Genomic DNA, 25,579 nt, shown 5'->3' with positions numbered 1-25,579 from the left:
GAAAGCCCTAAACCTTTTAAAGTACAGGTAAAGGAAGAGGAGGCAGATGCTAATGGGAGAGCAGGATGATTACTCTTCACAGACACTCCTCTGTGTGGGAGGAGCCGCCCGGCACTTGGCCAGCGTTTGTCTCTTTAACAAGGTGAACACTTGGAGATCTGATTTCAGGGACACGTACCGCAGCCTCTCTGAAGGAACGTAACCGCAGGAGAAAGTGCTTTAAAAGCTATCAGGATGCATGTTTAATAACACACACACACATTCCATAACAAATTTTTAAAAGTTTTTATTTATCTAAAAACATAAATTTATCAAACATATCAATTTGCTTTGCAGAGCAATTTACATAAAAATTCATGATGTATACCAACGACAGCATAGCATTATCTACCTAGTTTGTGAAGCATCCTTTCCTACAGATCTCAGCAAAACGCAGAGCCAGTAGGGGAAATTCAAGCTTTCATTTGCGGGCCTCTGGGGTCCTACCTGCTGGCAGTTCTTTCAGCAGAAAGTGGGGTACAGGGGATGCTGAAGAGGGGGAAGTGGACCCCATTGCCTGTTAAGTCCCATCTGTCTCAGTTTGAAGCAACACAGGAATTTCCACTGGAGGAGGGTTGGCCTGCCGGCCTGGTCTTTCTCTCACATCCCCTCTACTTCAGCTACATTTCTTATGCATGTTCCTCAAAGCTGTGAAAATCAATACAACAAAAACTGACCTTTACTGCATTCGTGTAACAGGCTATCAGGATCTCGAGGAGATCCACCTGCATCGAGATCAGTCTCAAAAACGGGGCATGTAAAACATAACTTCCAAAATGGTGTGTAAGGTCTGAGAGCCTTCATGCACCATTCAGACAGATGCAGCTGGCCACAGAGGACTTGGGGAGATACGTAATACAAATAAAGACCTTAACCAATCCCAACACTTTCAGAAAAACTTTCACCTGTGGGGAAGTGGGGGCATGTGACTGGAGAGCAATGAACGGAAGTTTACACTGGATCTGAATTGTTACTAAAAAAGTAACTGCCACGCACACACAAAGTGGCCTTCCTGGCGGAGCATCAACAAAGCCAAGAGGTGCGAGTACCCAAGACTCCCAGAGTTGTTCCACCCCTGGGGCTAGCTGTATTTATGCCCTCGCTCAAAGACCACCTTTTTCAAACACTAATACCTACCTGCCCTTGGTGGTAACAATACTGTAAGGGCTGCTCATTCCACTGTAGGATTTTACATTTTTCTCACCATGGCGCAGTCTCTTTTTAGTTCATACCCAATAGTCTAGCTGGGTTTTCTGTAGGGCGACTAACTCTCCTGTTTTCGCTCAGGACTCAGGGGCTTCCAAGGTTTCAGTTGTAAATGAGTTGGTCACTTGGTTCTCTATAGTGTTCCAGGAGATATTAATTACTGCTTGAGGTTTTCCTAAATATACAAAATCTCAAGAACAAGACATAAACCAAGAAATGCACCTGGGAGACACATAACATTTTTTCCATATGACCCAATGCTCTTTAACAAGTCCCCAAATCTTCAACAGCATTGTCCACTGAGTACAAACTAAATTCTAGTTTGCCAATTCCACTTTATCAAGACAAGGAATGAGGAAGCCGTTCCTTTTCAGAGTCCTGAGACAAGTGCTAGGATTCCTAACCCTGAGTATTTCATAGCTAGTTCATTCCCTAGGTCATACCCTGGATCACTCAGAATTTTAAAAAGTCAACATACACATAGATGTAAAGATAGGAAAGGAGGTAGTGGCCCCAGCCAAGAAGCATTTTCCAGAAAATTCAGCTCCACTGTTAAAGCAGCATAATATTTAAAAAAACAAAGAAGAAGTCACAAAGCAATTGAAATGGAGCATCCGCTTGGAGAATTAAGAAGACAGGGTGCTCCTGAGACAGACTTCCAAGACAGCTTCTTTGAAGTGCTGTGTAGGGTTAAATATTCTTCAGCGAAGAGGGTCACAGGTAAGGGCCCCGTGAAACAGCAGTTCTTAATATCATCTTTATCTTCCCTTAGGATAATATACCCCAAAATACTTTGCATCTATAAGATGTATACATCACTGCAGTTCACGAAACACAGTCTGCTGCCCAGTGCATATCCATGTTGCAGGGCTAATGAAATGTCAAACCCTACTGGGTACATGGCAGTGGAGCTCCACAGCAAGGCCTCTGAGCAGAACGAGGTAAATCTTCACTGTTAGCTACAAAGAGCACTGCATGAAAGTGTGTGCAAGATGACTCCATGAGGTTTTAAGTTTATGTATATTTACAGAAAAGTGAAATGTGTTGGAAGAATAAACACCCCTTCTTGTGGACACTTTTAGAGAGGAGAATTTGGGCTGGGAAAAAAGGAGATCCTTTTTATTTTTTTGCTGTTCTCTACTGTTTGTCTTTTCTGTAGTTAATACATATGACTTTAATATTAGAAACTTTTTAAACATTAAAAAATGATGTTTCAGTGCTCACTGCTCACTAAGCTTGATAAAGGCTGAACTGTGTAATGTAGGGATACAGCGGGCGCTTACTAGGTGCTTGTTGAATGAATTTAAAATATCCATTAGAAAAGCAGGAGCACACATTTGAGAGCTACGCAGTCTTCTGCTGATCCTGGGAGTAATAGTAAATATCCTGTAGTATGAGAAACGGCCTGGAGGTGACGCCCCAGTCTACTGCTGTACTTTCTCAAAACCACAAAAATGTAAGTGATAGGTATACTTAAGCAAGTGGAGGTCTTTGGGATTCTATAAATAGAAGCATTTGGAAAAAGCCAAGTAATTTTAAGGCCCTGTCAAACTATAATTGGCACGAGGAAGCATAGAACAGATGAAATAAGCAGAAACAGCCCACTGAGTGTGCAGTTCCGTAGTCAGCTCCATCCTGCTTCCAGTGGTGGGTCCTGGCAGTGCTCTCCAGCCTGGGAGTCCCCGGCTCCTCCTCCTTTAGTGTCGCCATGGCTGATCGCTGGACAGCCAAACAAACAGAGGAGCGTGGCACAGAGGAAGGGAACAGATAGTTAAGTACTTGGACAGAAGGGCAACAGTTCAAGTATTAAGATTTATGTTCCTCAGTTTCTTCTTCTTTATGCGAAGAATTTTAGCATTTCTAAAGAATGAGGGTCAAAAAGACACAGAAACAAGAAAACTTAACCGTTACTTAGACATTACTAGATTGTAGGACAGACAAAAATGTCCCATCCAAGAGTAGCTCTCATGTTTTTTGACTCAAGAAAATAGGAAGTTTACTAACTGGTTTCCAGGAAAGGCCAAGGAGAGAAAGCCAATGGGAAGGAGGGCGGGGCAGAGGGCCCACACCAGGAAACCGCTGGCAGGTGGGGGATGGGCCTCCCCAAGGCTACAGGCACAGCTTCAGTCAAAGATTCCATTTCCTTCACTCAGCAAGTGTCTTCCACAAGAACTGCAGCTCCTACATACATTAATACATTTCTTTTACGTGTGAGGCTTCTTCAATTTACATCTTACTTCCCTGAGAAATGGCACAGACATACCTACGAGCAGTCATCACTCTAGTCAGTGTCAATACTGAAAGGCAAGTTTTCTCTGTCTTCCAGCAAGATCTAATCTACAACAAATTAAAGAGCGCATTTCACTAAGTGTAAACACATCACTTGGTCAATTTTCGCAGTGATCATCAATGATGGCAGTCTATAGAACACAAGAAATGCAAAGCCACCCTTCCTTTTGAAATAAGCTCATCTGCCAATCAGATGTCACTGATTTTCCATGCTTGTCTCGCCGCAATTCTCCTCAACCGCTGAACTGAAATCTCCACTTCTGAGTTCCTCAAAACAGTAAGAGGGCAGTCAACTGGATGCTTTCACTAAAGTCAAATATTTACAATGAAAATCACTTGTCTTGGGTGGGTGCAGTGGCTCACACCTGTAATCCCAGCTACCAGGGAGGCTGAGGCAGGAGAGTCTCTTGAACCCAGGAGGCGGAGGTCACAGTGAGCTGAGATCGTGTCACTGCACTCCAGCCTGGGAGACAGAGCAAGACCCCGTATCAAAAAAAAAAAAAAAAAAAAAAAAAAAAAAAAAAGGAAAAAAACCACTCATCTTGACATTTTTCATTCTTGAATAGAGGAATGGCGGATAGATCTGTGGTAATCTTCTGGATTGCTGATGTGTTCTGGTAAATCGTAGCCCCTCAGGAAATGTCCACTGTTTTGTTGAGCAAAATAATATAGTTGTCTGGCTAGCAGAGGTTCTACCTTTAATAAGAGATTTTAAAAAGACATTACTGAGATATCCTGCAACTGGCTCGCTATTAAACAGCACTCAGATTCTAAGGAGACAGTAACGTAAAGCCCAAAGTTACATCCTAGAACACATCAAAACATTTCATGTTTGGAGCCATCTAAAGAAGCAATTTTTTGGTTAGTCCTTCCATAGATCAACATGTAAAAAAACAGCCAAAGTGACTTAATTCTGGGTTAAAGATGTTACTTTCAAATCAACTGCCACTTAAAATGTACATTTAACTAAAACTGCATCAAATCAAGTAAAGTGATCAAATTAAAAGGAAGTCTGAGGGAATCTGCAGGGTAATTTAGGCCAATGATTTTGTTTTTCCACAACTGCAGTTTGAAAGAAACAAGGAGCTCATCCTGAATGATTTGATTTCTAGGTAATCTGTATAGTTCTAAACCAGAGGTAAAAGAAATAAAAAGTAAAGTTAAACAACAACAAAACTACTATTGTGGAAAAAGAGAAGTTAACTGGCCTCAAATTTATACTGTCTGGTTATTAGCGTGGATCACACTCACCAAAAAACAAAAACGCCTTAATGTTCAGCTTTTCCTGAATTTACAGCATCTAAGGCAAGCTGAATGCTCTCCATCAATCATGATATTAGAGACTGTATTTTATATATAACGACTTAAGCTAAACTCCTAAGTACCTGAAATGAATTAAATTAATAATTTTTAAAAGTGGAACTCATAGGTGTACACGTGTGTTTATTCATTTTATGGACCACACAGCCTCGTCTTCAGCATGAGGGGATCATCTGGGGATCCATCTTTCCCTGACTTAGAGGACAGTGACTTGCATCCACGTCACCCTTAAAACTGGATTGATGTGATAGCTGAGCTGATCATCAACTTCTTTTTTTGTTTTTTTTTGAGACAGAGTCTCACTCTGTCACCCAGGCTGGAGTGCAGTGGTGCAATCTCGGCTCACTGCAAACTCTGACTCCTGGGTTCAAGTGACTCCCTTGCTTCAGCCTCCCAAGTAGCTGGGATTACAGGTGCACACCACCACGCCCGGCTAATTTTTGTATTTTTAGTAGAGAGGGAGTTTCACCATATTGGTCAGGCTGGTCTCGAACTCCTGACCACATGATCTGCCCGCCTCAGCCTCCCAGAGTGCCGGGATTACAGGCGTGAGCCACTGTGCCCGGCTGATCATCAACTTCTTAAATGCTGCTTATCAATGCCAAGTTTATTTAGTCATTTAGCAATTCCTGTTGTTAACAACGTATCAGTTATTATTTCAACAATCATATCAATTATTAAGTCAATCACTGGAGAGAACTCATGAGAAAACTCCTGAGTCTGTGGGATTATATACTGGTTGGTTGGCTGGTCTTTGTTTTTAAAATCAAGAAGGGGGGTTGTATGTTCAAGATTAAACCATGTTTCATTTCAGTTCTCAATGAGAAATAGCATCAGAGCTAGAACATGATGGGAACTTTGATGTAAGGGGGTGTAACTTTTACCTGGTATTGCTCAGCATGCAAGCCCGTTAATAATGCTTGCAAGCATGTAGCAATGTGAAGTTTTCAAATTCAAAAGTCTTAAGGGTTCAAGATTCTGTTTCCCATGGCAAATTAATGCTTCATGCTATCTATGGAAACCTTTTCTCATAAAAAAGAAAACTCTAACCCTAATCCTAACCCTGTTCCTAACCCTAACCTTTTAGCGTTACTTGCCACAATTGGAACCCATCTTGAGCTATGCTAGAGAACATTACGAGAGGGTCTGATTTGCTTGAATTCCTTGAAAGATTTAGCCTCTTTCAAATATCATATGCCCAATAATTAAATAATTTCTAAAATTCCAGAAATAAAAGAGGTGCTAGGACACAGCTGCAGAGACCTACAAAATGCCTCCAGGGAATGGATAGTTTCTCATTTGGGAAAAGCTTTTCCATTGAATGAAGATCCACTAGCTAGATAGCATTCTTAAAGCAATCTTAACCTGGAGAATTTTAAAGGGCAGCTTTTACCATCAATCTTTTTCAATCCCTATAAAATGGAAATACAACAACTTTCCTGAAAAATAAAAAAGATGGGGAAAGAGGCACCCTCCTTTGAGGCTGTCCTCCCTGGTTCTTTGATGAGCAGATCTCAAGTCTGGGAGGAGCACGTGGGTCCTCAGACTGTGCTGCTCGTTGGACCATGCTTCCTCCCTCACTAGTTTAAGGGTTACGCTTATTTTTCCAGGTCATTTGACATTTACTTTTCATTTGGGACTTTTCTAAATGAAACTCTGGCCTTTACAAAGAACAGGAAGCCACTATGGTAGGAGTGTGACTGAGGACTCACGTGAGCTGTGATGAGCTTTCTTTGCCTCTGAGGGTCTGGAAACTCCTCTCCAAAGCATAGAGTCACCTGGAATCTTGGCAGGGAGCGGCCGTGGTGAGCAAATGCTTGCAGCTCTGTAGAAGCCCACAAGAAAGAGACCATGTTCAGAAACCCTCATCACCAAACACACCAGGTTAAACAGGAAGCAAGAGCTTACTGTGATTCTGAATGCTGCAAGAGGAATGAGTGGGGCTCTTGATGTGAACATCTCAGATACAAAACAGCATGTATGCATTCCTTTGGGTGCTTCCCCCCCAGGGCCCTCGGTCTCCCTCGATTCTTCAAGAGGAACTAGTCGACAGCTAAAGAACACTGCTTTGCTGCATTGGACCCACGAAGATTCAAAAGGTAGTAGACCGCAGTGAAGTTGGGAGATAAAGAACAAGAAACGTAGTCACGCAATGGCAAAAGACCAATTTATGCCATGGACAAGTTTTCATTTAAAAAATCAGAATGTTTCGACATCCCAGGATCATTTTAAAACCTCATCCCCTCACTACAGAGCCCACATAATCCAGTATCTGTGCTACTGCGGACATCCACGTAACTCAGGCACTACAGAAAATATGTAACGTCAACGTGGTGACTGAGCACCAGCCATCGGCAGCTGAGTCCCACTGTCACTATGCCTAAACTGTGTAACTCTGAGTAGACTTCTTGCCTGTCTCCAGGGACGGAACAGTAACTTGACTTGAGAACGGGAGTGGGGCAGCCCCCCTGGCCTCCCGCTTGTGGATATACACATATACATCCTGAAGCCACCACACCTACCCAAAAGATACAAAACGGACTGGAACATTGTTGGAAAGACAAGTGCCCATCCCCTGACTTTAGCCCATGCCCCCTCCCCTGTACACAAGACAAATCTTCTGCCTGTAGCTACAATAAAATGTCACGCCCGCAAAAGAAACGAGTTGACACAGGAGCCGCTACAGCTTCTGCAGAACAGACGCCTCCTTATCAGATACACACCCTTGGGCCGGGCCCTGGGGGCTGTCCCTAGTGCTGTGCAGACCTGAATAGGAAGATATCAAAGATCTCCACTGTTCTCTTCAACTGAACAGAAGTTTCTAGCTAACTTACAGGACTATTTGACTTCCTGCTTTTTTTTTTTTTTCCAGAATTCAAATCAAACCCAAATGACTTAGTCAGAATGTGTAAAATACATTCACACTGCCGTGATCTGAGACTACACCTACACAGGCTAATCAGAATGGCGAGTTGGCACAATTCTCTGAGAAAGCATGGCTCCAACCCTAGATAACATGAGAGTGTTTGGTGGGAATCCTTAATTATGCAGAAGCTGGTCGGCACAGCTGCAGTTTTTACGTTCACAGCATCCTCCTTGAACCTCAGTGAACACTTTGAGGTGAGGGGCTGCAGTGGGCAAAGAGCACAGCCCTTGGTTACAGAGGAAGGAATGAAAGCCAAGACCAGCTCTTGCTCACAGATTAATAGTAAGTTCTAGTCATGCAAGTCTACAGCCCCAGGACACTCACAGGCGTCCACCCCCTGCCTGTGCTGGCTCTCACGCAGTGCACCTGTGACTCAACATGCACCTTCCAGCTTAGTCACCACGGGGGCTCTACCTCCCTAAAAACGCCCAGCAAGAGGCACTCAGAGAAGCCAGCGCCAGTTCCTTGTGACACTTTCATTAGAAAGCCCTCACCTTGTGGTATCTTCTGAATCCACTGGCACCAAGGTCCAGAGTCTTCAGAAATCCAGGCCCACTGGGCCTTAGCCTTCCTGGCCCATGTGAGCTCTTCCAGATCCCAAGGCAGACACGGGAGATGCTGACGGGGGAGGGGGGTCCCCCCAGTTGCCCTTCAATTTCCTTGGTCCCCCATGAACAGCATGCCTAACCCCAAGAAGGATGGGACCGCCCTGGCCGGGGCTTGGGGATGGTTCTGCCCTTAGAATGAGAGGTGTCCAGCCCCAGGTGACTTCCTCACTTGCCGCCGCCTCGGGGAACCAGCACAGTTCTCCCTCTTCCTATGGTCAGCCTGTGTGAGCTTAGTTATTTTTTTGTGGTGCGGGGGGCAATGGAGTCTTGCTCCGTCCTGCAAACTGCAGCACCGTGGTGCGATCTCAGCTCACTGCAACCTCTGCCTCCCAGGTTCAAGCGATTCTTGTGCCTCATCCTCCTGAGGAGCTGGGATTACACCACGCCCAGCTAATTTTTGTATCTTTAGTAGAGACGGGGTTTTGCCACGTTGGCCAGGCTGGTCTTGAACTCCTGGCCTCAAGTGATCTGCCCACCTCAGCCTCCTAAAGTGCTGGGATTACAGGCATGGGCCACCACACCTGGCCTGAAGCTTAGTTATCTGGGGACATATTTGCTTTGGGCACCAAAAGAAAATCTGGATGAGCTTACAAAAACTTGGGCCACTTACACCCAGAAGTACGAGCACATGTCAACAGTGCCAGAGCACACAGACGTGTCATATTTTTATTTTAAATAAGTTGAATGAAGAAGCACATTCAAGAAAAGGGGAGGCACATGAAAAATCAAAGACACAGGAGTTTCTGAAGGGGCTCAGGAAGGGACAGGACTGGGAAAAGGCAGAGGAAGAGTTGGCGGTGGGGTGGCGGGTGGCGGGTAGAGCAGCTCCCTCCCACACGGGAGGCTCCCTCCACCTGGACAGCACCACAAAGCCAGCGAGGACGCCCAGCATGACAGGGCGAGGGGCTTCACAGAAGCCAGCCGGAGGTTCGCTGAATTGTCATGAAATCCAAGGTAGAAAAACAAAACTCACTGGTTCTGAAAAATATGCTTAGAAAATGTTCATATCACAGAGCCAACTCATAGCACTCTCCTATAACTTCTCCTGTGCGAAACCAGTACAGTCCACTCCACCCTCCGTCTCACTCGTAAGACCCTCATCTGCATGAGGGTAACACATCTGACAACCAAGAATGTTAACAATGTGCTTCTAACCTTTATGATTTTTCTGGGAACCTGCAAAGAGCCGCCACATCAGCAGACATATTTGTCGAGATCATAGCGCAATGAAATGGAACTGCGTTAAGAGGCGACTGCTGAAAACCAGAACTGCAAGAGAACAGCCTGAGCCATGGTCCACCTGGACCATCTGATCCGGACTCTCTGCCCACAACAGAGCCAGACAGAAGATCTCTACTGGAGTCAAGCACCAAGCCCAGTGGGCGCTGGAGTCAACAGGAGGAAGACCTCAGCCTGGGGTGGGAAGGACCCTGTGGTTTCTGACCCCTGTGGCAGGCGGGCCATCACCACCTCCATTCTAACAGATAATGAGGTGCATTACCTGATAAGAACTGCTGTGTGTCAAAGAGCTTGCAGGTCTGGTCTCTCTCCAGTTTGTTGGGCCGGTCGTTGCACAGCGCCAGGGGCCCGTCCCAGTAGATCCTGCTCTGGCACAGTCTTTTCGCATAGAGCCCATCGGGGGCCATCCAGAGGACCACGCCCCTCTCCAGGTGGCTCAGCAGCTTCTCAATGTTTTTCCTCTGGCCATTGTCCTCTGGGTAGGGGAACAGGACCTGGTCCAGGTTGCTGGCATCATACGTATGTCCATGGGAGATCCGGCAGCCCTCGGGGCTGGACGTGGTCAGCTCCTTCACGAGGATTTCCCGGTAGTACAGGCAGATGTGCAGCCGGCAGTCTGCAAACACAGAGCTCCGGAGTCAGTGCTGGGGGCCAAGGACACCACCTCGAGGCCAACGACTCCACAGAGCCAAGCACCTGTGGTGGAACTCTAGTGTCCCATATGCTCCGTGGGGGAACAAAAGGTCTCTAGTGTCCCACATGCTCCGTGGAGGAACAAAAGGTTCCCGCGTCAAGGAGGCCTGGGAAACGCCGCGTGCCCTTGTCTCCCCGAGAGATCCACAGACAGCACCAGCTCCGTCAACACTTAGAGAAGTCCCGTGGAAAGAAACCCATTTAATGTGTCTAAACCAGCATATTACAAACGTATGTGGCCACCGACTCTTTTTTTAAGGAACAAGTGTATCTTTCATTAATTTTCTGGAAATGTAAGTTGAATTCCTATTATAGAGCATCACTATTAAGAACTTACTAAGTCTTATTTGTGAATGATGATGATAGTGGTGATGTCATTTAAGTCATGTGTCACTGAATGAAAATTCATCTTTAAGCAAATCAATTTTTACTTTGGAGGAAATGAACCCTAAGTTTAATTTATACTAGCAAAAAATATAACGGTGTTTCAGAAAGAAGCAAGTCGGTCCACATACCTGAAACGTCCCCAAAATAATAACATGATATGATTTAGGTAAAAAGCAAGTGTGTGTGTGTGTGTGTGTGTGTGTGTGTGTGTGTGTGTACATATATAAATTATACATAGAATTAGGTGCTTAATTATTTATGTCTATATAATTTATATATAAACACACTCACATACACACATTAAAGGGTAAGCACTGAGGCCTTAATGGTGATTTCTGGGCGGTAGAATGTGATGTTTTTATTTTCCATTTTTGTTTTTCTGATTTTTAAATTAGTTTTCCACACTGGATATGTGGTGTTTTTATCACAAAATTAATTCTTGTGAAAAGAAAGAAATTAATGAGAAAAATACTCTAAAAGTTCATGTAAAGTCTGCTGAAATTCCCACTGGGCTTTGTGTTTAAGTTTGAAAAGAACTCTAAAACTGCGCTCTCTGAAACTTTAAACAAGATGAATCCATTTATAAACGTTTTGCTGATTTCAGAAGCCTCTTTAAAATATTGCCCATGAGTTGAAAGAACCAAGCTGGGTTTGCACAAGCTCCTCAGCCAGACCGCAGGGGAGTGGCACAGACAGGAGGCAGATGCCACTGGTAACTGTACGGAACCCCAAGATCGATGGGAATCACAGTTATCTAATAAATGTGCTCATGGCTGATAATTAATCTGCATCATGCATACCAAAAAAAGAAAGCCACAAAACTATCTTATTCCTCAACAGCAGGTTTTGAGACTTAACCCACATCACTGTCTCAATTCTCTGCTTCAACACACTGTCTGAAAGCAAGTCAGACAGTGCGCCCCAAAGACAGTGGGTGTTGGCCATTCGAGGTGATTCTCGGGGCAGGTTTCATTTCATTTAATGTCATCAGAAATCACGAGGTTGCCGAGATATAAATAGCTGTTTATTTCCTACTCTTCAGGCACCCACACAAGTCTTAGGTGTTCAAGACAAGGGTTTGAAAGTTTCTAAAAACAAACACAAGCCTTCCTGCTCAGAAGCACCTCCTCCCAAAGGGCATCCTCAGTTACTCACGAGCACCTCAGAAAAAAAGGTGCAAGCCTCATTCACAACTAGAAAGAGCTGGCAGGTCAAACTCCAGCTCCCCTCTGAGCAGCAAAAGTGCCACAACTCTCGCCTCCCTGAAACCTTCAGAATTTAGTTAGTATTTTTCATCACTGATTTTTAAAGATGCCAGCGGGCAAGATGAGAATTCCAAACCTTAAGCTATTTGGTTTTAATATAAAAACAAATCCCATTTAAAAACAATCCAAAATATTATCTGAAAAATAAATATACATATAGCACGTGTGCTTGCCAAGCCTAGAGGTGCCTTCTTTATAGTAGGTAAGATCTCCATGGTGCAGGGATTTTTTTTTTTTTTTTTTAGAAATAAAACTTTAAAGATCAGATTGAATCCATATTTGTTTGCAAGCTATATTAAAGTTCAGAGGAAGACCAAAATGTGTATTACTGTTAGGCACATCAGTGTTTTAGAGATGAGAGACCAGAACTAATGTCCCCAGGGAGTAGACGAGGAGGACTTATTTGTGGCTCAACCTGGAAGGATGATCAGCTTCTCAAAATGAGAAGCCCTTCTACACTTCCAAGCAATTATTCCACATCGTGTTGGCTGAAGAGGGGCCCTCGGGAAAGGTACAGGCACATTCCTAGAAATTCGGAGAGGTGCCAGCGAAGAAGCCAAAATGACTCTATTCAAGCCAGTGGCTGAAACGGTCAGCAGAACCACAAGCAGTGATGTCAGGTTTTCTAATGGTGCTCCTAAATCACCCTGGTCACCTCACACAAAGGATGCGTCTACATCTACTCCAGACCCCAGAGGGAGCAAAGCAAGTGTCTAAAGTCCCATCGAATCTACCCGAAGATGACAGAGCTGGCAGCAGAGGCTGGCCTCCTGCGGTGCCTCCAGGACCAAACCCTGCACTCACCTGAGAGCGCCAAGGCTTCGGCAGACCTTATGCTTGGCTCTGTGGGGATTCCGGGAGCCTGGGACTCAGGTGGGGCACAAGCATAAAAGGTTCCTGTCACCTGGCAACCTGCATTTGCAAATAAAAATCAGATGATGTCTAGACAGAGAGTCCGACGCACTGCGGGGCTTCCTGGGGTGTGTGTGTGAAGCCTGGGAAGGAAGGGGCTGGCGCCCAATCACCTTCCCACCCACTCCCAGCACCAGCGACTAGCAGGGCACACTCTTGTCAGGCAAAGATGAGCTGGAGACCAACTGGAAAACCAAAGCTGATGGAGAAACGAGCCAGTGCGCAGCTTTGGAAGGAAACTTGGAGCGCTCTCTCTGTAACTGACTAACAGGGAGACTGAGGCTCAGAGACAGATGACATGCTTTGTCCTTGTTCACAAAGTGGGTTCACAACAGAGCTGAGAGTTCAGGTCTACTTGAGTCTGTGCCAAAGAGCCCAGTTAAAAACTAACAAATTGTTTAGTCCATTTTTATTTTGCTTGTCTCTTGTGGGTTGGGAGAGGACTGAACCATGTTCCTGAAGACAGTGTTGTATGAAACATGAATGGAAAAAGAATGTGGCAGAGAACACCTGATCTTGCTGCTGCTTCATTTACTGTTACCGATGCTTCAAGACAGGTCTCTACCTTCTCCATCACTTTACACAATTCTAAGCATTGCCTCTTTCCCATGGTTACTAATTCCATAGAGCCAGAGCACTAAACACAAGTCTGAATTTCAGGAACTAGTTTAATGTTAGCCGATTCCTCCACTACCATATTGGAAACCAGCCCTTGCTGCGAATCCCTCTTGAAAAGCCAATGCAACTGAATTCTGAGCTTTTTTGTGAACATGCCACTCAGTACAAACATTAAAGAGCGGTACACCTCTTCACTACCTGCCGCCAAGGATAACCTGAACATGACTGGGGAAAAAAAGGCCAAATTGCAAAGGAACAAATATTCCTAAAACATCCAAAGGGTTCAGTGTGTTGACCTGTCTCAGGACTTCCATTTAAGTAACTAACTCAAAAGTCCTGAAGGCCTGAGTTACCACATTGCTAGATTCTCCCTGCACCCAGCTAATGAGAGCTTCTGCTGAGGGAGCTCATTTTGATGTCTGGGGAACTCCCGAGGGCAGGGGACCACATCTAATCCAGAATCAGCAAGTCTCTCTGGGACCCAGTGGTAGGTAGGCACCTGTAGAGACGTTTTATGTGTTTGCCATGGTATTTTTCCGTTCCTTTTTTATTATCACCTCTAATTCCAACAATAGCAACAATGAACACACCACTATTCGAGAGAAATATACCAGCTCAATAATCTCCCAGCATCCCTACTTATTATTTATGAGCTTCCACAATCTCCTCTCTATATAAAAAGTGGGGGGCTGTTTTCCACTGCCTGGAGTGATCTCTGTGGTGTTTAAATAAGATCCCACGAAGGGCAGTGCCTAGCATGGATCCTGAGAGTAAACTTGGCTGTGGGATGCCACCATCCCACAGGAGTGAGAAAACCCTCCTCTACCCGAGCTGCACAGGCAGCCTCTAAGAAGGGGAAAGAGCTTTGGTGCTGCCCAGGACAGACCAGGATTCACCAAGGCCCACGGCCACATTAGCAATTAGCTCTTCTGTTTCCTGCCCTGGTATCCTCCTTACCATTTTCACAAGCTGGGCCTTGCCAGTGGTGGCCGCGGGGTCCAAACGTCACGGGACATTGGTACGGGATTTCCGGGTGTGGCTGATCCGGGACGTAGTCCCTCCAGCTTCGGTCGAGGGGTGGCATCATGTAGTTGTGAACCTGCTAAAGGAGTGCAGGAGAGGCTGAGATAGGAAGCACTGGCATTGAGACGGAGAGACTGAGATGGGAAGCACTGGCATTGAGGCGGAGGTAAAGGAGTGCAGGAGAGGCTGAGATAAGAAGCACTGGCATTGAGACAGGGGTAAAGGAGTGCAGGAGAGGCTGAGATAAGAAGCACTGGCATTGAGACAGGGGTAAAGGAGTGCAGGAGAGGCTGAGATAGGAAGTACTGGCATTGAGACAGGGGTAAAGGAGTGCAGGAGAGGCTGAGATAGGAAGCACTGGCATTGAGACGGGTAAAGGAGTGCAGGAGAGGCTGAGATAGGAAGTACTGGCATTGAGACAGGGGTAAAGGAGTGCAGGAGAGGCTGAGATAGGAAGCACTGGCATTGAGACGGGGGTAAAGGAGTGCAGGAGAGGCTGAGATAAGAAGCACTGGCATTGAGACGGGGGTAAAGGAGTGCAGGAGAGGCTGAGATAGGAAGTACTGGCATTGAGACGGGGGTAAAGGAGTGCAGGAGAGGCTGAGATAGGAAGCACTGGCATTGAGGCGGAGGTAAAGGAGTGCAGGAGAGGCTGAGATAAGAAGCACTGGCATTGAGACGGGGGTAAAGGAGTGCAGGAGAGGCTGAGATAAGAAGCACTGGCATTGAGACAGGGGTAAAGGAGTGCAGGAGAGGCTGAGATAGGAAGTACTGGCATTGAGACAGGGGTAAAGGAGTGCAGGAGAGGCTGAGATAGGAAGCACTGGCATTGAGATGGGTAAAGGAGTGCAGGAGAGGCTGAGATAGGAAGTACTGGCATTGAGACGGGGGTAAAGGAGTGCAGGAGAGGCTGAGATAGGAAGCACTGGCATTGAGACGGAGAGACTGAGATGGGAAGCACTGGCATTGAGGCGGAGGTAAAGGAGTGCAGGAGAGGCTGAGATAAGAAGCACTGGCATTGAGACAGGGGTAAAGGAGTGCAGGAGAGGCTGAGATAGGAAGCACTGGCATTGAGACGGGTAAAGGAGTGCAGGAGAGGCTGAGATAGGAAGCACTGGCATTGAGACGGGGGTAAAGGAGTGCAGGAGAGGCTGAGATAAGAAGCACTGGCATTGAGACAGGGGTAAAGGAGTGCAGGAGAGGCTGAGATAGGAAGTACTGGCATTGAGACGGGGGGTAAAGGAGTGCAGGAGAGGCTGAGATAAGAAGCACTGGCATTGAGACGGGGGGTAAAGGAGTGCAGGAGAGGCTGAGATAAGAAGCACTGGCATTGAGACAGGGGTAAAGGAGTGCAGGAGAGGCTGAGATAGGAAGTACTGGCATTGAGACGGGGGTAAAGGAGTGCAGGAGAGGCTGAGATAGGAAGCACTGGCATTGAGACGGGGGTAAAGGAGTGCAGGAGAGGCTGAGATAGGAAGCACTGGCATTGAGATGGGGGTAAAGGAGTGCAGGAGAGGCTGAGATAAGAAGCACTGGCATTGAGACGGGGGGTAAAGGAGTGCAGGAGAGGCTGAGATAAGAAGCACTGGCATTGAGACCGGGGGTGCTCTTACAGCCTCCAAACTCCTCAGGGAATCCCTTATTAGACTGACAGCTGAAGCATTTTATCATCCGAAAAGACTGGAGTGAACCGTTCATCACACTAAGTGGAAACACTCACGGAGGATCATAAAGGACAATGGAGATACTTGTACTGTTTTATGTAAAGCTTCGTCATATGGCTAAACCTGGCACCAAAAGTACCACAGGGGAATTTGCCTTCTTTTACCCACCAAAGTGGATGAAACAAAGCTGTCATTCACATCAAGAAAGCCTGAAGAGATCAGCTGCCCTGTGGTTTCACATGATAAGGCACTACTTCCAAAATCTTCCACTTCCACAAAACATCTGTTTCCCAGAAGACCTGAGAAGCATATTCCAACAGGCGGACACGCCCAACCCTCCCCTACTTAAAATCCACACCAATGGCAGCACTGTGTGGAAAGTGAGACATTCGTTCAGTGACCTGGGGTTTTTCTGGGCTGTTGGAGCAGCCATAGCAAATGGCAAGTTCTGCTGTCTGGGCTGCTGTGGTTCTCTGGCCATGTGGGCAGCTGGCCCACACAGCCTCGCCCTCAGGGATCCCAGTGCCCTCCACCATACCTGGGCTGGGAGTGAAGGGTAAGGCGTTGTCATGGTGTAGGGGTGGCTCATGGACATCTGCGGGTCCTCCAGGGTGAGCTGCTTGGCTCCTACATGTTTGGGGAAAAGGGAAATGGCACAACGTAAAAACAGGAACTGACCTAACTAAATGTCAAATCTTGTAAAAATACCTGAGCATTTAATTCTTAGAATGCATAACACGGTGTTGACAAATAAGGTATTTTTCAGCAACTCCCTTGGGAAGTTATTTCTTCATGCTATTAAACTGATTTTTTTCTACAAGGTCTGAGTTGTACAGGACAGGTAGAGAAATACACGACAGATGGCATGCGAATGTGCCTTGTGACATAAAGGACCCCGCCAGCCAGATGTTCCCAAGTGAGGTCACCTGAAGGATTTGTTCCAGATGCAGATTCCTGAGCTCTCTTCCAGACACACTGGTCAGAATCTTGAAAAGAGGGGTCCAGGAATCTGACTTTTAATAAACACCTCAGCTGACCATGTTACACTTTAAAAGTTGACAGTTTTATTACCATGCATAGTAATGAGATATTCCTCTCATTACTTCTCTTCTGCAAAATAGTTACTCACTAAAGACTATTAGATAAGTAAATGTTAACAAGTTATCCAGGTTTCTTTTTTCTTTTTTCTTTTTTTTTTGGAAAAACTGGAAAACACATATTCAATGCACACTCCCCCCCCCCCATATACACTGAGGCATACAGTGTGATTAATTCCCCTACGCTGAACCCCACAGGAATTTCAACTTGTGACCCACATAACTCAGGCAAGGAGGCTGGGCTTCACTGTGAGGCAGAAGGCAGGCAGGCAGGCAATACAAAAGGAAAGCTAGAAAGTGATGCTCAGAATGAAGTTAAGGTGCCTCAAGGATCTGGCTGCCTCTGTTAGGTGACCCAAATTCAGGAGAGCCCCTACCTTTTTTGGCTCCCTCAGGAACAATCCTGTACACTTTGTACGGGTCTGAGATGTCCAGCTGGCTCCGCTCAACCAGTTCCTCAAAGTCATTGCTCTTGTTCAAAGCGCACCGCAGGCGCGTCTTCCAGGTGGGAGGGTCCGGCTTGTCGATGCCTTCTCGGAACTTTCCTTTAAACAGTGCCCAAGCCTGGTGGGAAAGAATGAAGAGAACGAAAAGTCAAAATACAGGTCTGGTTTATTAGCTTTCTTTTTGGAATCAGAGTCCTGCTCTGCTGCCCAGGCTAGAGTACAGTGGCACGATGATAGCTCACCACAGCATGGAACTCCTGAGTTCTAGGGTCCTCCTATCTCAGCCTCTGGAGTAGCTGGGCCCTCGGCCTACAGGTGTTCACCACCATGCCTGGCTAATTTTTTTTATTATTAGTTTTTGCAGAGGCAGGGTCTCAGTATGTTGCATAGGCATCCTTCCACCTCATCTTCCCCAAGTGCTGGGATTACAGGTGTGAGCCACCATGCTAAACCCAAAATACAGATATTTTATAAGGAATCTTGAAATTGTATTTCTAAAAGAAAGAATGGTGCATAGGTCCTTCAGATTTACACCGTTGCTCAAAATGTAAACTGAAAGACCCCAGCTATCTTCTAGGAAAATGATTTTCCATCTTGGACCCTATCACTGCCAAGTTGAAAACACATTTTCTGGGTATTTATAACAGGTAGAGTGAGATGCGGAGGTTCCTTGAGGGGGCTCTACCCACCCAGTGTCTGAGTGAGCTTGCCTAGGACTAAGGACAGCTGTGGTGTGAGCTGTCACCCACAGGAGACATCTGGATGGCAGCACAGCTGAGGCACTCTGAGAGCAAATTCAGACCAAATTCCCGGAGGAAGTCCCCTTCCCCTGCTCTGCCCACAGGTGGGGGCTGGGCCCAGACGCGTAGTTCTCTGGGCAAACTGCCTTAGGGGAGAACAATCTGAATAGCGACACACGTGTGTGCACTCGCGCAAAGGGTAAGGGAGGCAGCTCTAGACAGAGGCCCTGAGTTCCACAGCGATGGGGGAAAGAGAGAGACAGAGACACACACAAAGAGAAAGACACAGAGGTGGGAGTACCCGCAGAGAGCTAGCAGGAGCGAGAAGAGAGGCTGACCTCAGGAAAAACACGGAGAGAGAGAGAGAGACTCAGAGAGAAAAGCAGCGAAAAGAGAAACAGAGACGCGGTGAGAGACGAAAACAGATGCCGGCACAGGCGCGGACGCACGGAGAGAGCGAGGGAGACCCACTGACCGAGGCGGCAGACAGGAACCCGGAGGAAGGGTGGAGGGTGGGACGCTTGCGTGGAAACGAGAACGCACAGACGAGCAACCAAAACCCCTCGAGCCTTTGACCGCCCTTCCCCGGGCCGGGCCGGGCCTTCAGCGGTTTCCCTGCAGCCTCCACGCGCCCAGGACCCGGCTCCCGGCCCCCGCAGGCCCCCTAAGAGCTGAGGCCTCCTTTCCTCCTCCTGCGGCTCTGGCGACGCCACCTGATGCTTCCGCCGCCCGCCCGTCCGCCCTGCGCGGTCCCCTGGGCTCGCCGCGGAGGCGGCGCCGGGGACCCCGGGCTCTATCTCTGGGCCCTCCCCGCCGCGCCCCCGCCGCGCCCCCGCCGGCTCCCGAGGCCGGAGACCTTGAAGAGCGCGGCGTCCTCCTCGCGGTTGTAGTCCTGCTTGCCCGCGTGCTTCCAGGGGATGCGGAAGATGCTCTTCTCCTCGTTCTCCCACACCAGCCCGGGGTACTTGCCGCTGTCGATCTGGTCGATCAGCCACTGGCGGAGCTTCCCGTTGCCGCAGCTCACCGCGCTCATGCCGAACTCTCCGCCTCGGCCGCCGCCCTCCAGGTTCATGCCCCGCGTGCCGTCCGCGCCCGCGCCCGGGGTCCTCCGCCCGCTCTGCTCTGCACTGCGGGGAGAAGAGCTGCCCTTCAGCCACGAGGCACAGCACTCCGGGCACCCCGCCCCGATCCCCTGTGTCAGTGACCACGAGGCCCCGGAGTCTTTGAGGCTGCGAAGTGCGCGCGTGCCGTGTCAGGGTCGTCCAGGCCCCCGGAAGAAGGCACCTTCGCGGCCGGCCCGGGCGCATCCCCTGGGCGGGCACAGTCGTCCGCCTTCCGAGCTCGGCCCCCGCGAAGGCCCCAGCCGCCTGCTCTCTTGTAACGCACCCGCAGCCCAAAGGCTCCCGACACACGCCGCTCGTCTTGCACCCTCTCCCCATCCAGCCGCCACCCCTCCTGGCCCTCCTTCCGCACTCACTTGTAGCTCTCGCTTGTCTTCGCTCACTCCCAAACCGTTTCTCGCCCCTTCCCCGGGACTCTGTCAGTTTCCACTCCCCTGGCGGCCTCCACGCGCGGAGGACCTCGCCTGCGGCCGGGCGTCCCAGGGGCGCAGCACCGGGTTCCTCCACCCTCCGCTTTCTCTGCTCGCATCCAGACCCTTCGCCCCGAATAGGACCCCTATCCCTGCCCAGCTAGCGAGCATTAAGTGGGCTCTGCAAACAAGTGGCGCAGACGCGGGGGCTGCAGCCCAGTAGCGGGGGATTCCGCGCGCAGAGCGTCCGCCGGACCCCGGAGCAGGCCCGGGAGAGCGGAGGCGGGGAGGGCGCGGGAGAGGGCGACGACAGCTGCGGAGCCTGGGAGGCAGGGACCGCGCCAGGCCGGCTAGGCCACCGCACGCAAGGCTCGGAGCGACCCAAATGTGGAGCTCCTCCTCCTCCTGCGCTAGCGGGTGAGCACCGCGCCGGAGGCCGCCGTGAGTTTGGGCCCCTTAGGAACGAAGAGCAGGGGAAGGAGCCTCGGATTGGGGTCCACAGGGCCGGGGCTGTTTCTCGCAGGCAATTGTGCCGTGTTGTGTGGGTGCCTTGGACGGCCCCGCCTTAGCCACTCCTGGGGCCCCAACAGTCCGGTTACTAACGCTCATCCCGTCCAGCTTGTGGCGACCCCGTCGCAGGAGCGCGGAGGGCAGGCGGGGAGGCTCGGGCAGAGCTCTGGGAGGCGGGCCTTGGAGCCCAAACCAGCGCCTCCGGCTCGGCGCAGATGGGGTGGGAGTCGGAGCTCCAGGACGGGGCGCGCTCCCTTCCCGCTCCGAAGCCGGGGTACCCTGCGCTGCCCTGGAGATCGAACCTCTGCTTCGCGCTCCGGGTCCTCTCTGGTATCAGCCTCACACCCCTCCTCCTGCCCGACTCCAGGCCTTACCTCGCCCTGGACTCGGAGCTGAGGGCAGCGGTGGGTCCCCAGATCAAGCGGTGAAACTGAGAGTGCGAGGTGGGAAAGAGGAACTTTATAGAACTCTCTGGGGCGGGGCCTGGGGCGGGGCGGGGCGGGGCGCCGAGGCCTGTGGGGGCCGGGGGTTGGACTGGGGAGAGGGACTTTGCAAGCCGAGAGCCGGGGCCGGCCGGGCGGGCGAGCCTCAGGGCCAGCGTGAAGGCTGGGGGCTGCCGCGGCCGGGGTGGGGTTCCCGCGCCCTTGGCGACCCTCCGCGCGCCGCGCCCGGAGAGCGCACCTCCAGCCGGGCGCGCGCCGCTTCAGAGACTGTCACTGGGGCCGTTTCCCGCGAAGGGCGAGGTGCGAAATGCGAATCTCGCCTTTGCGCCAGGACCTCAGGAGGCCAGTCAATCACTAACAACAGCTAAACTGCAGCGACGTGGCCAGGGCGGGAAATGGGGGGCGTGTAGTAGCGGGAATCTGGTGCGAAGGGGACTTCGCTTTGCAGAGCGTGTAACGGAAGACGGAGGAATGGTCCAAATAGAACTGGAGGTGGAGGTTGCGGGAGCACCCTTGGCAAGGCCATCACCGAGAACCCTGCCTCTCCGCGGTGTTTAGAGAACATCGCACTCACTAAAAAGAAAATAGGAAATGGCCCAGCTCCCTTGAGCTGTTAAGCTTGATTCAAATACTGTCTCTGCGTGTCTGACATGCTTACATCCTTTTGCATCTATTAGGCTGGTGAATTGAAGTGACTCAGACAATGCCCCGGCCCCAAAGTTTTAATTATCTTAGCATGAACGAGATGGGGGCGGGGAGAGGCTCCCCAAGGATCCAAGTGCTTAATCACTTCCAGACTTCAGTTCACCTTAAAATGATGTCGTTTTAACCTCAACCTGGAGGAAAGCAGTTTACCAGTGGGGTATAAAAGCCCAAAATAGGCCAGGCGCTGTGGCTCAAGCCTGTAATCCCAGCACTTTGGGAGGCCGAGGCGGTGGATCACCTGAGGTCAGGAGTTCGAGACCAGCCTGGCCAACACGGTGAAACCCCATCTCTACTAAAAATACAAAAATTAGCCGGGCGTGGTGGCGGGCGCCTGTGGCCCCAGCTACTTGAGAGGACGAGCCACGAGAATCGCTTGAACCCGGGAGGCTGAAGTTGCAGTGAGCCGAGATGGGCGACAGAGCAAGACTCCATCTCAAAATAAATAAATAAAAGCCCAAAATAGGAATAATACTTAAGTGGACCAGGGATTTTACATACTTTTCCAAGATGTCCTTAATCGCAAAATTAACCCCCTGAGCTTTCACCCGTTGAGCTTTCGATCGTCTGAGATGCTGAGTATGTGCATTTACTTCGCATTTTCAGGTAAACCATCAGATCTCTGGTTTCTATATGATTTTATACCACCACCACCGTAGGTCAACCTGCAACTTTTGAAAAGCTTTTGATTTCACTTATTTCTCAGTTTTTGTTTTAATCTTATATATTGGGTCAATGTCTCCTAACCAAAGAAGAAACTATGTTTAGGCTAGAGCAAAACAGGTAGTGAGGTATGGATAGGTATGCTTTTCCTAAAACCAACAGACGTTCTCAGAAATTAACAGGATGCCATTTTTTATTTCACCCAAGTAAGTTTTCCATTACCAAAGTCTATGTAATAAACAACAAGGTTTTGTTCACAAAAAGTTCTGGTCACAACCTGTTTTTCTTCCTTTCCTTTCACAGATTTATTCACTCGACAAATGTATTTTGAGCACCTGCTACTTGTCAGGAGCCGTCCTAGGCACTTGGAACACATCAGTGAACAAAGCAAAGATCGTTGCCTTCTTGTTGCATTATATTTTAATCAGTGGTTACCTTTCCCTCAAACGTTCACAAACATACCAGAGAGGAGTTTGCTAAGGACAAAAAATGGCAAATGAGAGCTTTTTGCACTTTCGTATACGTGTCCTCTGCACCGGGTTTAGTCATTTTCAACATACCCTCCCCTCACTCATCCACATCCTCTGCTTTTAGTTCAGAACAACAGTCGTTGTGTGAAACTCTGAGCCTTCACACCACTACCTTGTTTTTAAATGTAATTGCTAATCTTCAACGCCATCTTCTGGTTTACTCATTTGCCATATTGATCCGCTAGAAGTTATTTTTCTTAATGATGATGTGAATACAAATAATAAAACATTTTAATCACTAAAACTCTGGATGGCCTCATTACCCGTCAGGGAGGCAGTGAACAGGTAGCAACTGGCAGTGGTGACCAAGGACTTTTATATCTTAGTCACGATTGAAACAAAAAACGGCAAAGGTTCTCAAACTGAAAAGCTTCCCCACCAAACTCCCACCACCTCCACACACTGAGACTTGAGAAAATCGGTGTTCCTTAGTAAAAGGCTGGATATTTATCAGTAAATGACACAACTCATTGGCAAGCAGAAACTAATAGGAAACCAGTTGATTGAATGTGTACCCAGAACAAAGGCTGACCGTGATATTCCACGAGGAAGTTACTTATTTAGTGAATTATCCATATGTTGAGGTTGTAGTCGGCACACCATCTGAATGGAGCATTTCCATTTTCAATTTCACATTTATCGTAAAGAGTCTGCAAGAAAAGCTGAATTTACCTCAATTCAGTATTTTAAAAGCCAGTCTTTAAAATTATGCATTCACATGCAAGTAAAATATTTTAGAAAAACCCATCCTACACACACAAACACACACACTAGATTCTTAAAATCTTGGATAACACTATTTTCTCACTAATTCACTCTTTAAAAGGGGGGGGCTACAATTGGCTAAAAACAATGCAACTGTATCCATAAAGAAATATAAAGGTCAATCATTTTTAATTACCAGAAAAAATCAGGAAAATACTGAAAGTGCTATTTTCATGTAATTTATATAGAATATATGTCTCTTCTAATCCTCTTTGGTTATATGTGTTTGCAAATCTAATTACTGGCCATGACACATTGCATGGCCAAAAGGTAGTATCACTGGGGATTAAATAAGTGCTTGAGTTTTCAAGGCTGTGAGGCCTTGGGAGAGCCATTTAACCAAAGTCCTACTTCTGGGTGTACAAGGAGGGTGGGGGTGTCCCTGCCTCCCAGCAGTGTTTGTTGTGATGATGAAATGATGCTTTGCGCAATGCCTGGCACATCATCATGTTCAACAAATCAGGGCTATTATCATTTACTACGCACTTCAATACTTAGGGGTATCTCACGGACTTTCACTCATTTGGCCCCCAAACCAAACCTGGCAGGCAGGGAAGGCGGGATTCAGCCCAAGCGTGGGGAGAAGGAAAGAGATTGTGAGAGGCCCAGCTGGCTGGCCCAAGGACGCAGCTCTGAGGAACGATTTTTTCTCCTTGTACACAGGGATTGGCCGCATTTGGCACGACTATTTCAGAATCAGCCTCTGAGTGCAGGCTGTCATAGGAGGGGGGAGTTTCATCTCTGGTCAGGTCAGTGTGGGTAAGAAAGTCTTCCCTGGCCTCATCCTCCGCCCCTGTGAAGTGGAGGCTGGCGGCAAGTGACCACTGAATCCTCGTTTAACCCTAAGTAGGTGTTTTTTTCTTTCTGTTGCAACTTAGGATCATTAATGGCTGCCTCGTGGCCTTTTTGGTTATGGTAAATTCAGAGTAAGGAAAGCTGCATTTTTTTTTTAAGCCATGGATCTAACCATTGACCTTCACTTTATTCTTCTTCACAAGGCTAAATTCTCTTTGAGGAAATGAGAGAAACCTGGTGCTGCCTCTTAGCCACTCTTCTCGAATGTTTAATCCTCTGGAAAAAAAAAAATCTAACCTTCTAAGCTACTTATACCAGAGAGGAGTTGGGATGGAACACTCTGGAAATGAGATTATATTATAAATGCTCTCACTGCACACTCAGTTTAAAATAATTGAATGTTATTTGAAAAGTGATAAATTCTTTGGTAATAGAATACAGAGCATAAACCTGGATTTTTTCAAGTAGAGCTGTACACATTTTCCTAATTTAATTAGCAGAATGCCCTGAGTGCCTTCAGTGAGAAAATTTGCAGAGCTTCGACAGTAAGCATTCCCAGGACACAGGGCGTTCAGGACCAGCTTGTGATCTCTTTGAGGGCAGAGTTAGTAAGCAGGGCTTTTTCCTACATGCAGAGAAGAACCCGCTTTCAGGCTTGTAGGAAATGAGACTTGTGATTGTAATCGATGACGTAATGAGAAGCCAAGGATATGAGACTTGTGATTGTAATCGATGACGTAATGAGAAGCCAAGGATACGAGGTGGTGTCGTCTCCTTTCCCTGTTTATAAACAGCTCTTCCCTTTTCGCCTGCTCTTCTTGCCTGCATTCTAAGAAGAGTCCTGGCAACACTTCCCACCTCTCTGACGTGTCATGCTCTCTACAGAAACAGTGACGTGGCTTTACACAGGGCCAGTTGACACTGCCAACTCCTTAACCAAGCCAATGAAAACGCAAATGGTTTGCAATACCTTTGGGCAATTTTCTGAAAACTGAAGCAAGAGATGAAAGGCAAACGGCTTTGTCTAATTCCACCCATTTGTAACAGCGCCTAATGTTGGGTTATTCTAAAGTTCATCAACGGCTCTTTCAGCGAAATTTTGTGAAACAGCATACTGTCACTTGTCACACATAGGACTCTGGGCATGCTGGATAGAGGAGTGTATCTT

The 25,579-nt window shown here is 47.9% G+C and overlaps 1 protein-coding gene across 3 annotated transcripts; it reads right to left on the bottom strand.

Moving 5' to 3' along the window:
• Nucleotides 1–268: 268 nt before the first annotated feature.
• IRF4 (interferon regulatory factor 4) lies at nucleotides 269–20,945 on the bottom strand. Of its 3 annotated transcripts, none has more exons than XM_004043181.5 (9): nucleotides 20,888–20,945; nucleotides 19,329–19,599; nucleotides 17,664–17,850; nucleotides 16,728–16,816; nucleotides 14,460–14,604; nucleotides 12,777–12,884; nucleotides 9,890–10,243; nucleotides 6,567–6,679; nucleotides 269–4,230 (listed from the first exon to the last, which is right to left on the bottom strand). In XM_004043181.5, exons 2-9 carry the CDS (start codon nucleotides 19,542–19,544, stop codon nucleotides 4,087–4,089), a joined length of 1,356 nt encoding a protein of 451 aa, XP_004043229.1. In that variant the 5' UTR covers nucleotides 19,545–19,599; nucleotides 20,888–20,945; the 3' UTR covers nucleotides 269–4,086. The 3 variants fall into 3 exon arrangements, with proteins under 3 accessions (XP_004043229.1, XP_018885685.1, XP_055247016.1); XM_019030140.4 differs by having other exon boundaries at nucleotides 14,460–14,601; XM_055391041.2 differs by lacking the exon at nucleotides 12,777–12,884 and having other exon boundaries at nucleotides 20,888–20,932.
• Between the last annotated feature and the right edge of the window lie 4,634 nt (nucleotides 20,946–25,579).

The sequence above is a fragment of the Gorilla gorilla genome, chromosome 5, assembly GCF_029281585.2.
Source record: "Gorilla gorilla gorilla isolate KB3781 chromosome 5, NHGRI_mGorGor1-v2.1_pri, whole genome shotgun sequence".
Taxonomy (NCBI): Eukaryota; Metazoa; Chordata; class Mammalia; order Primates; family Hominidae; genus Gorilla; species Gorilla gorilla.
Note: the sequence above shows the minus strand (reverse complement) of the source record. Positions and strands in the feature narration are given on the sequence as shown.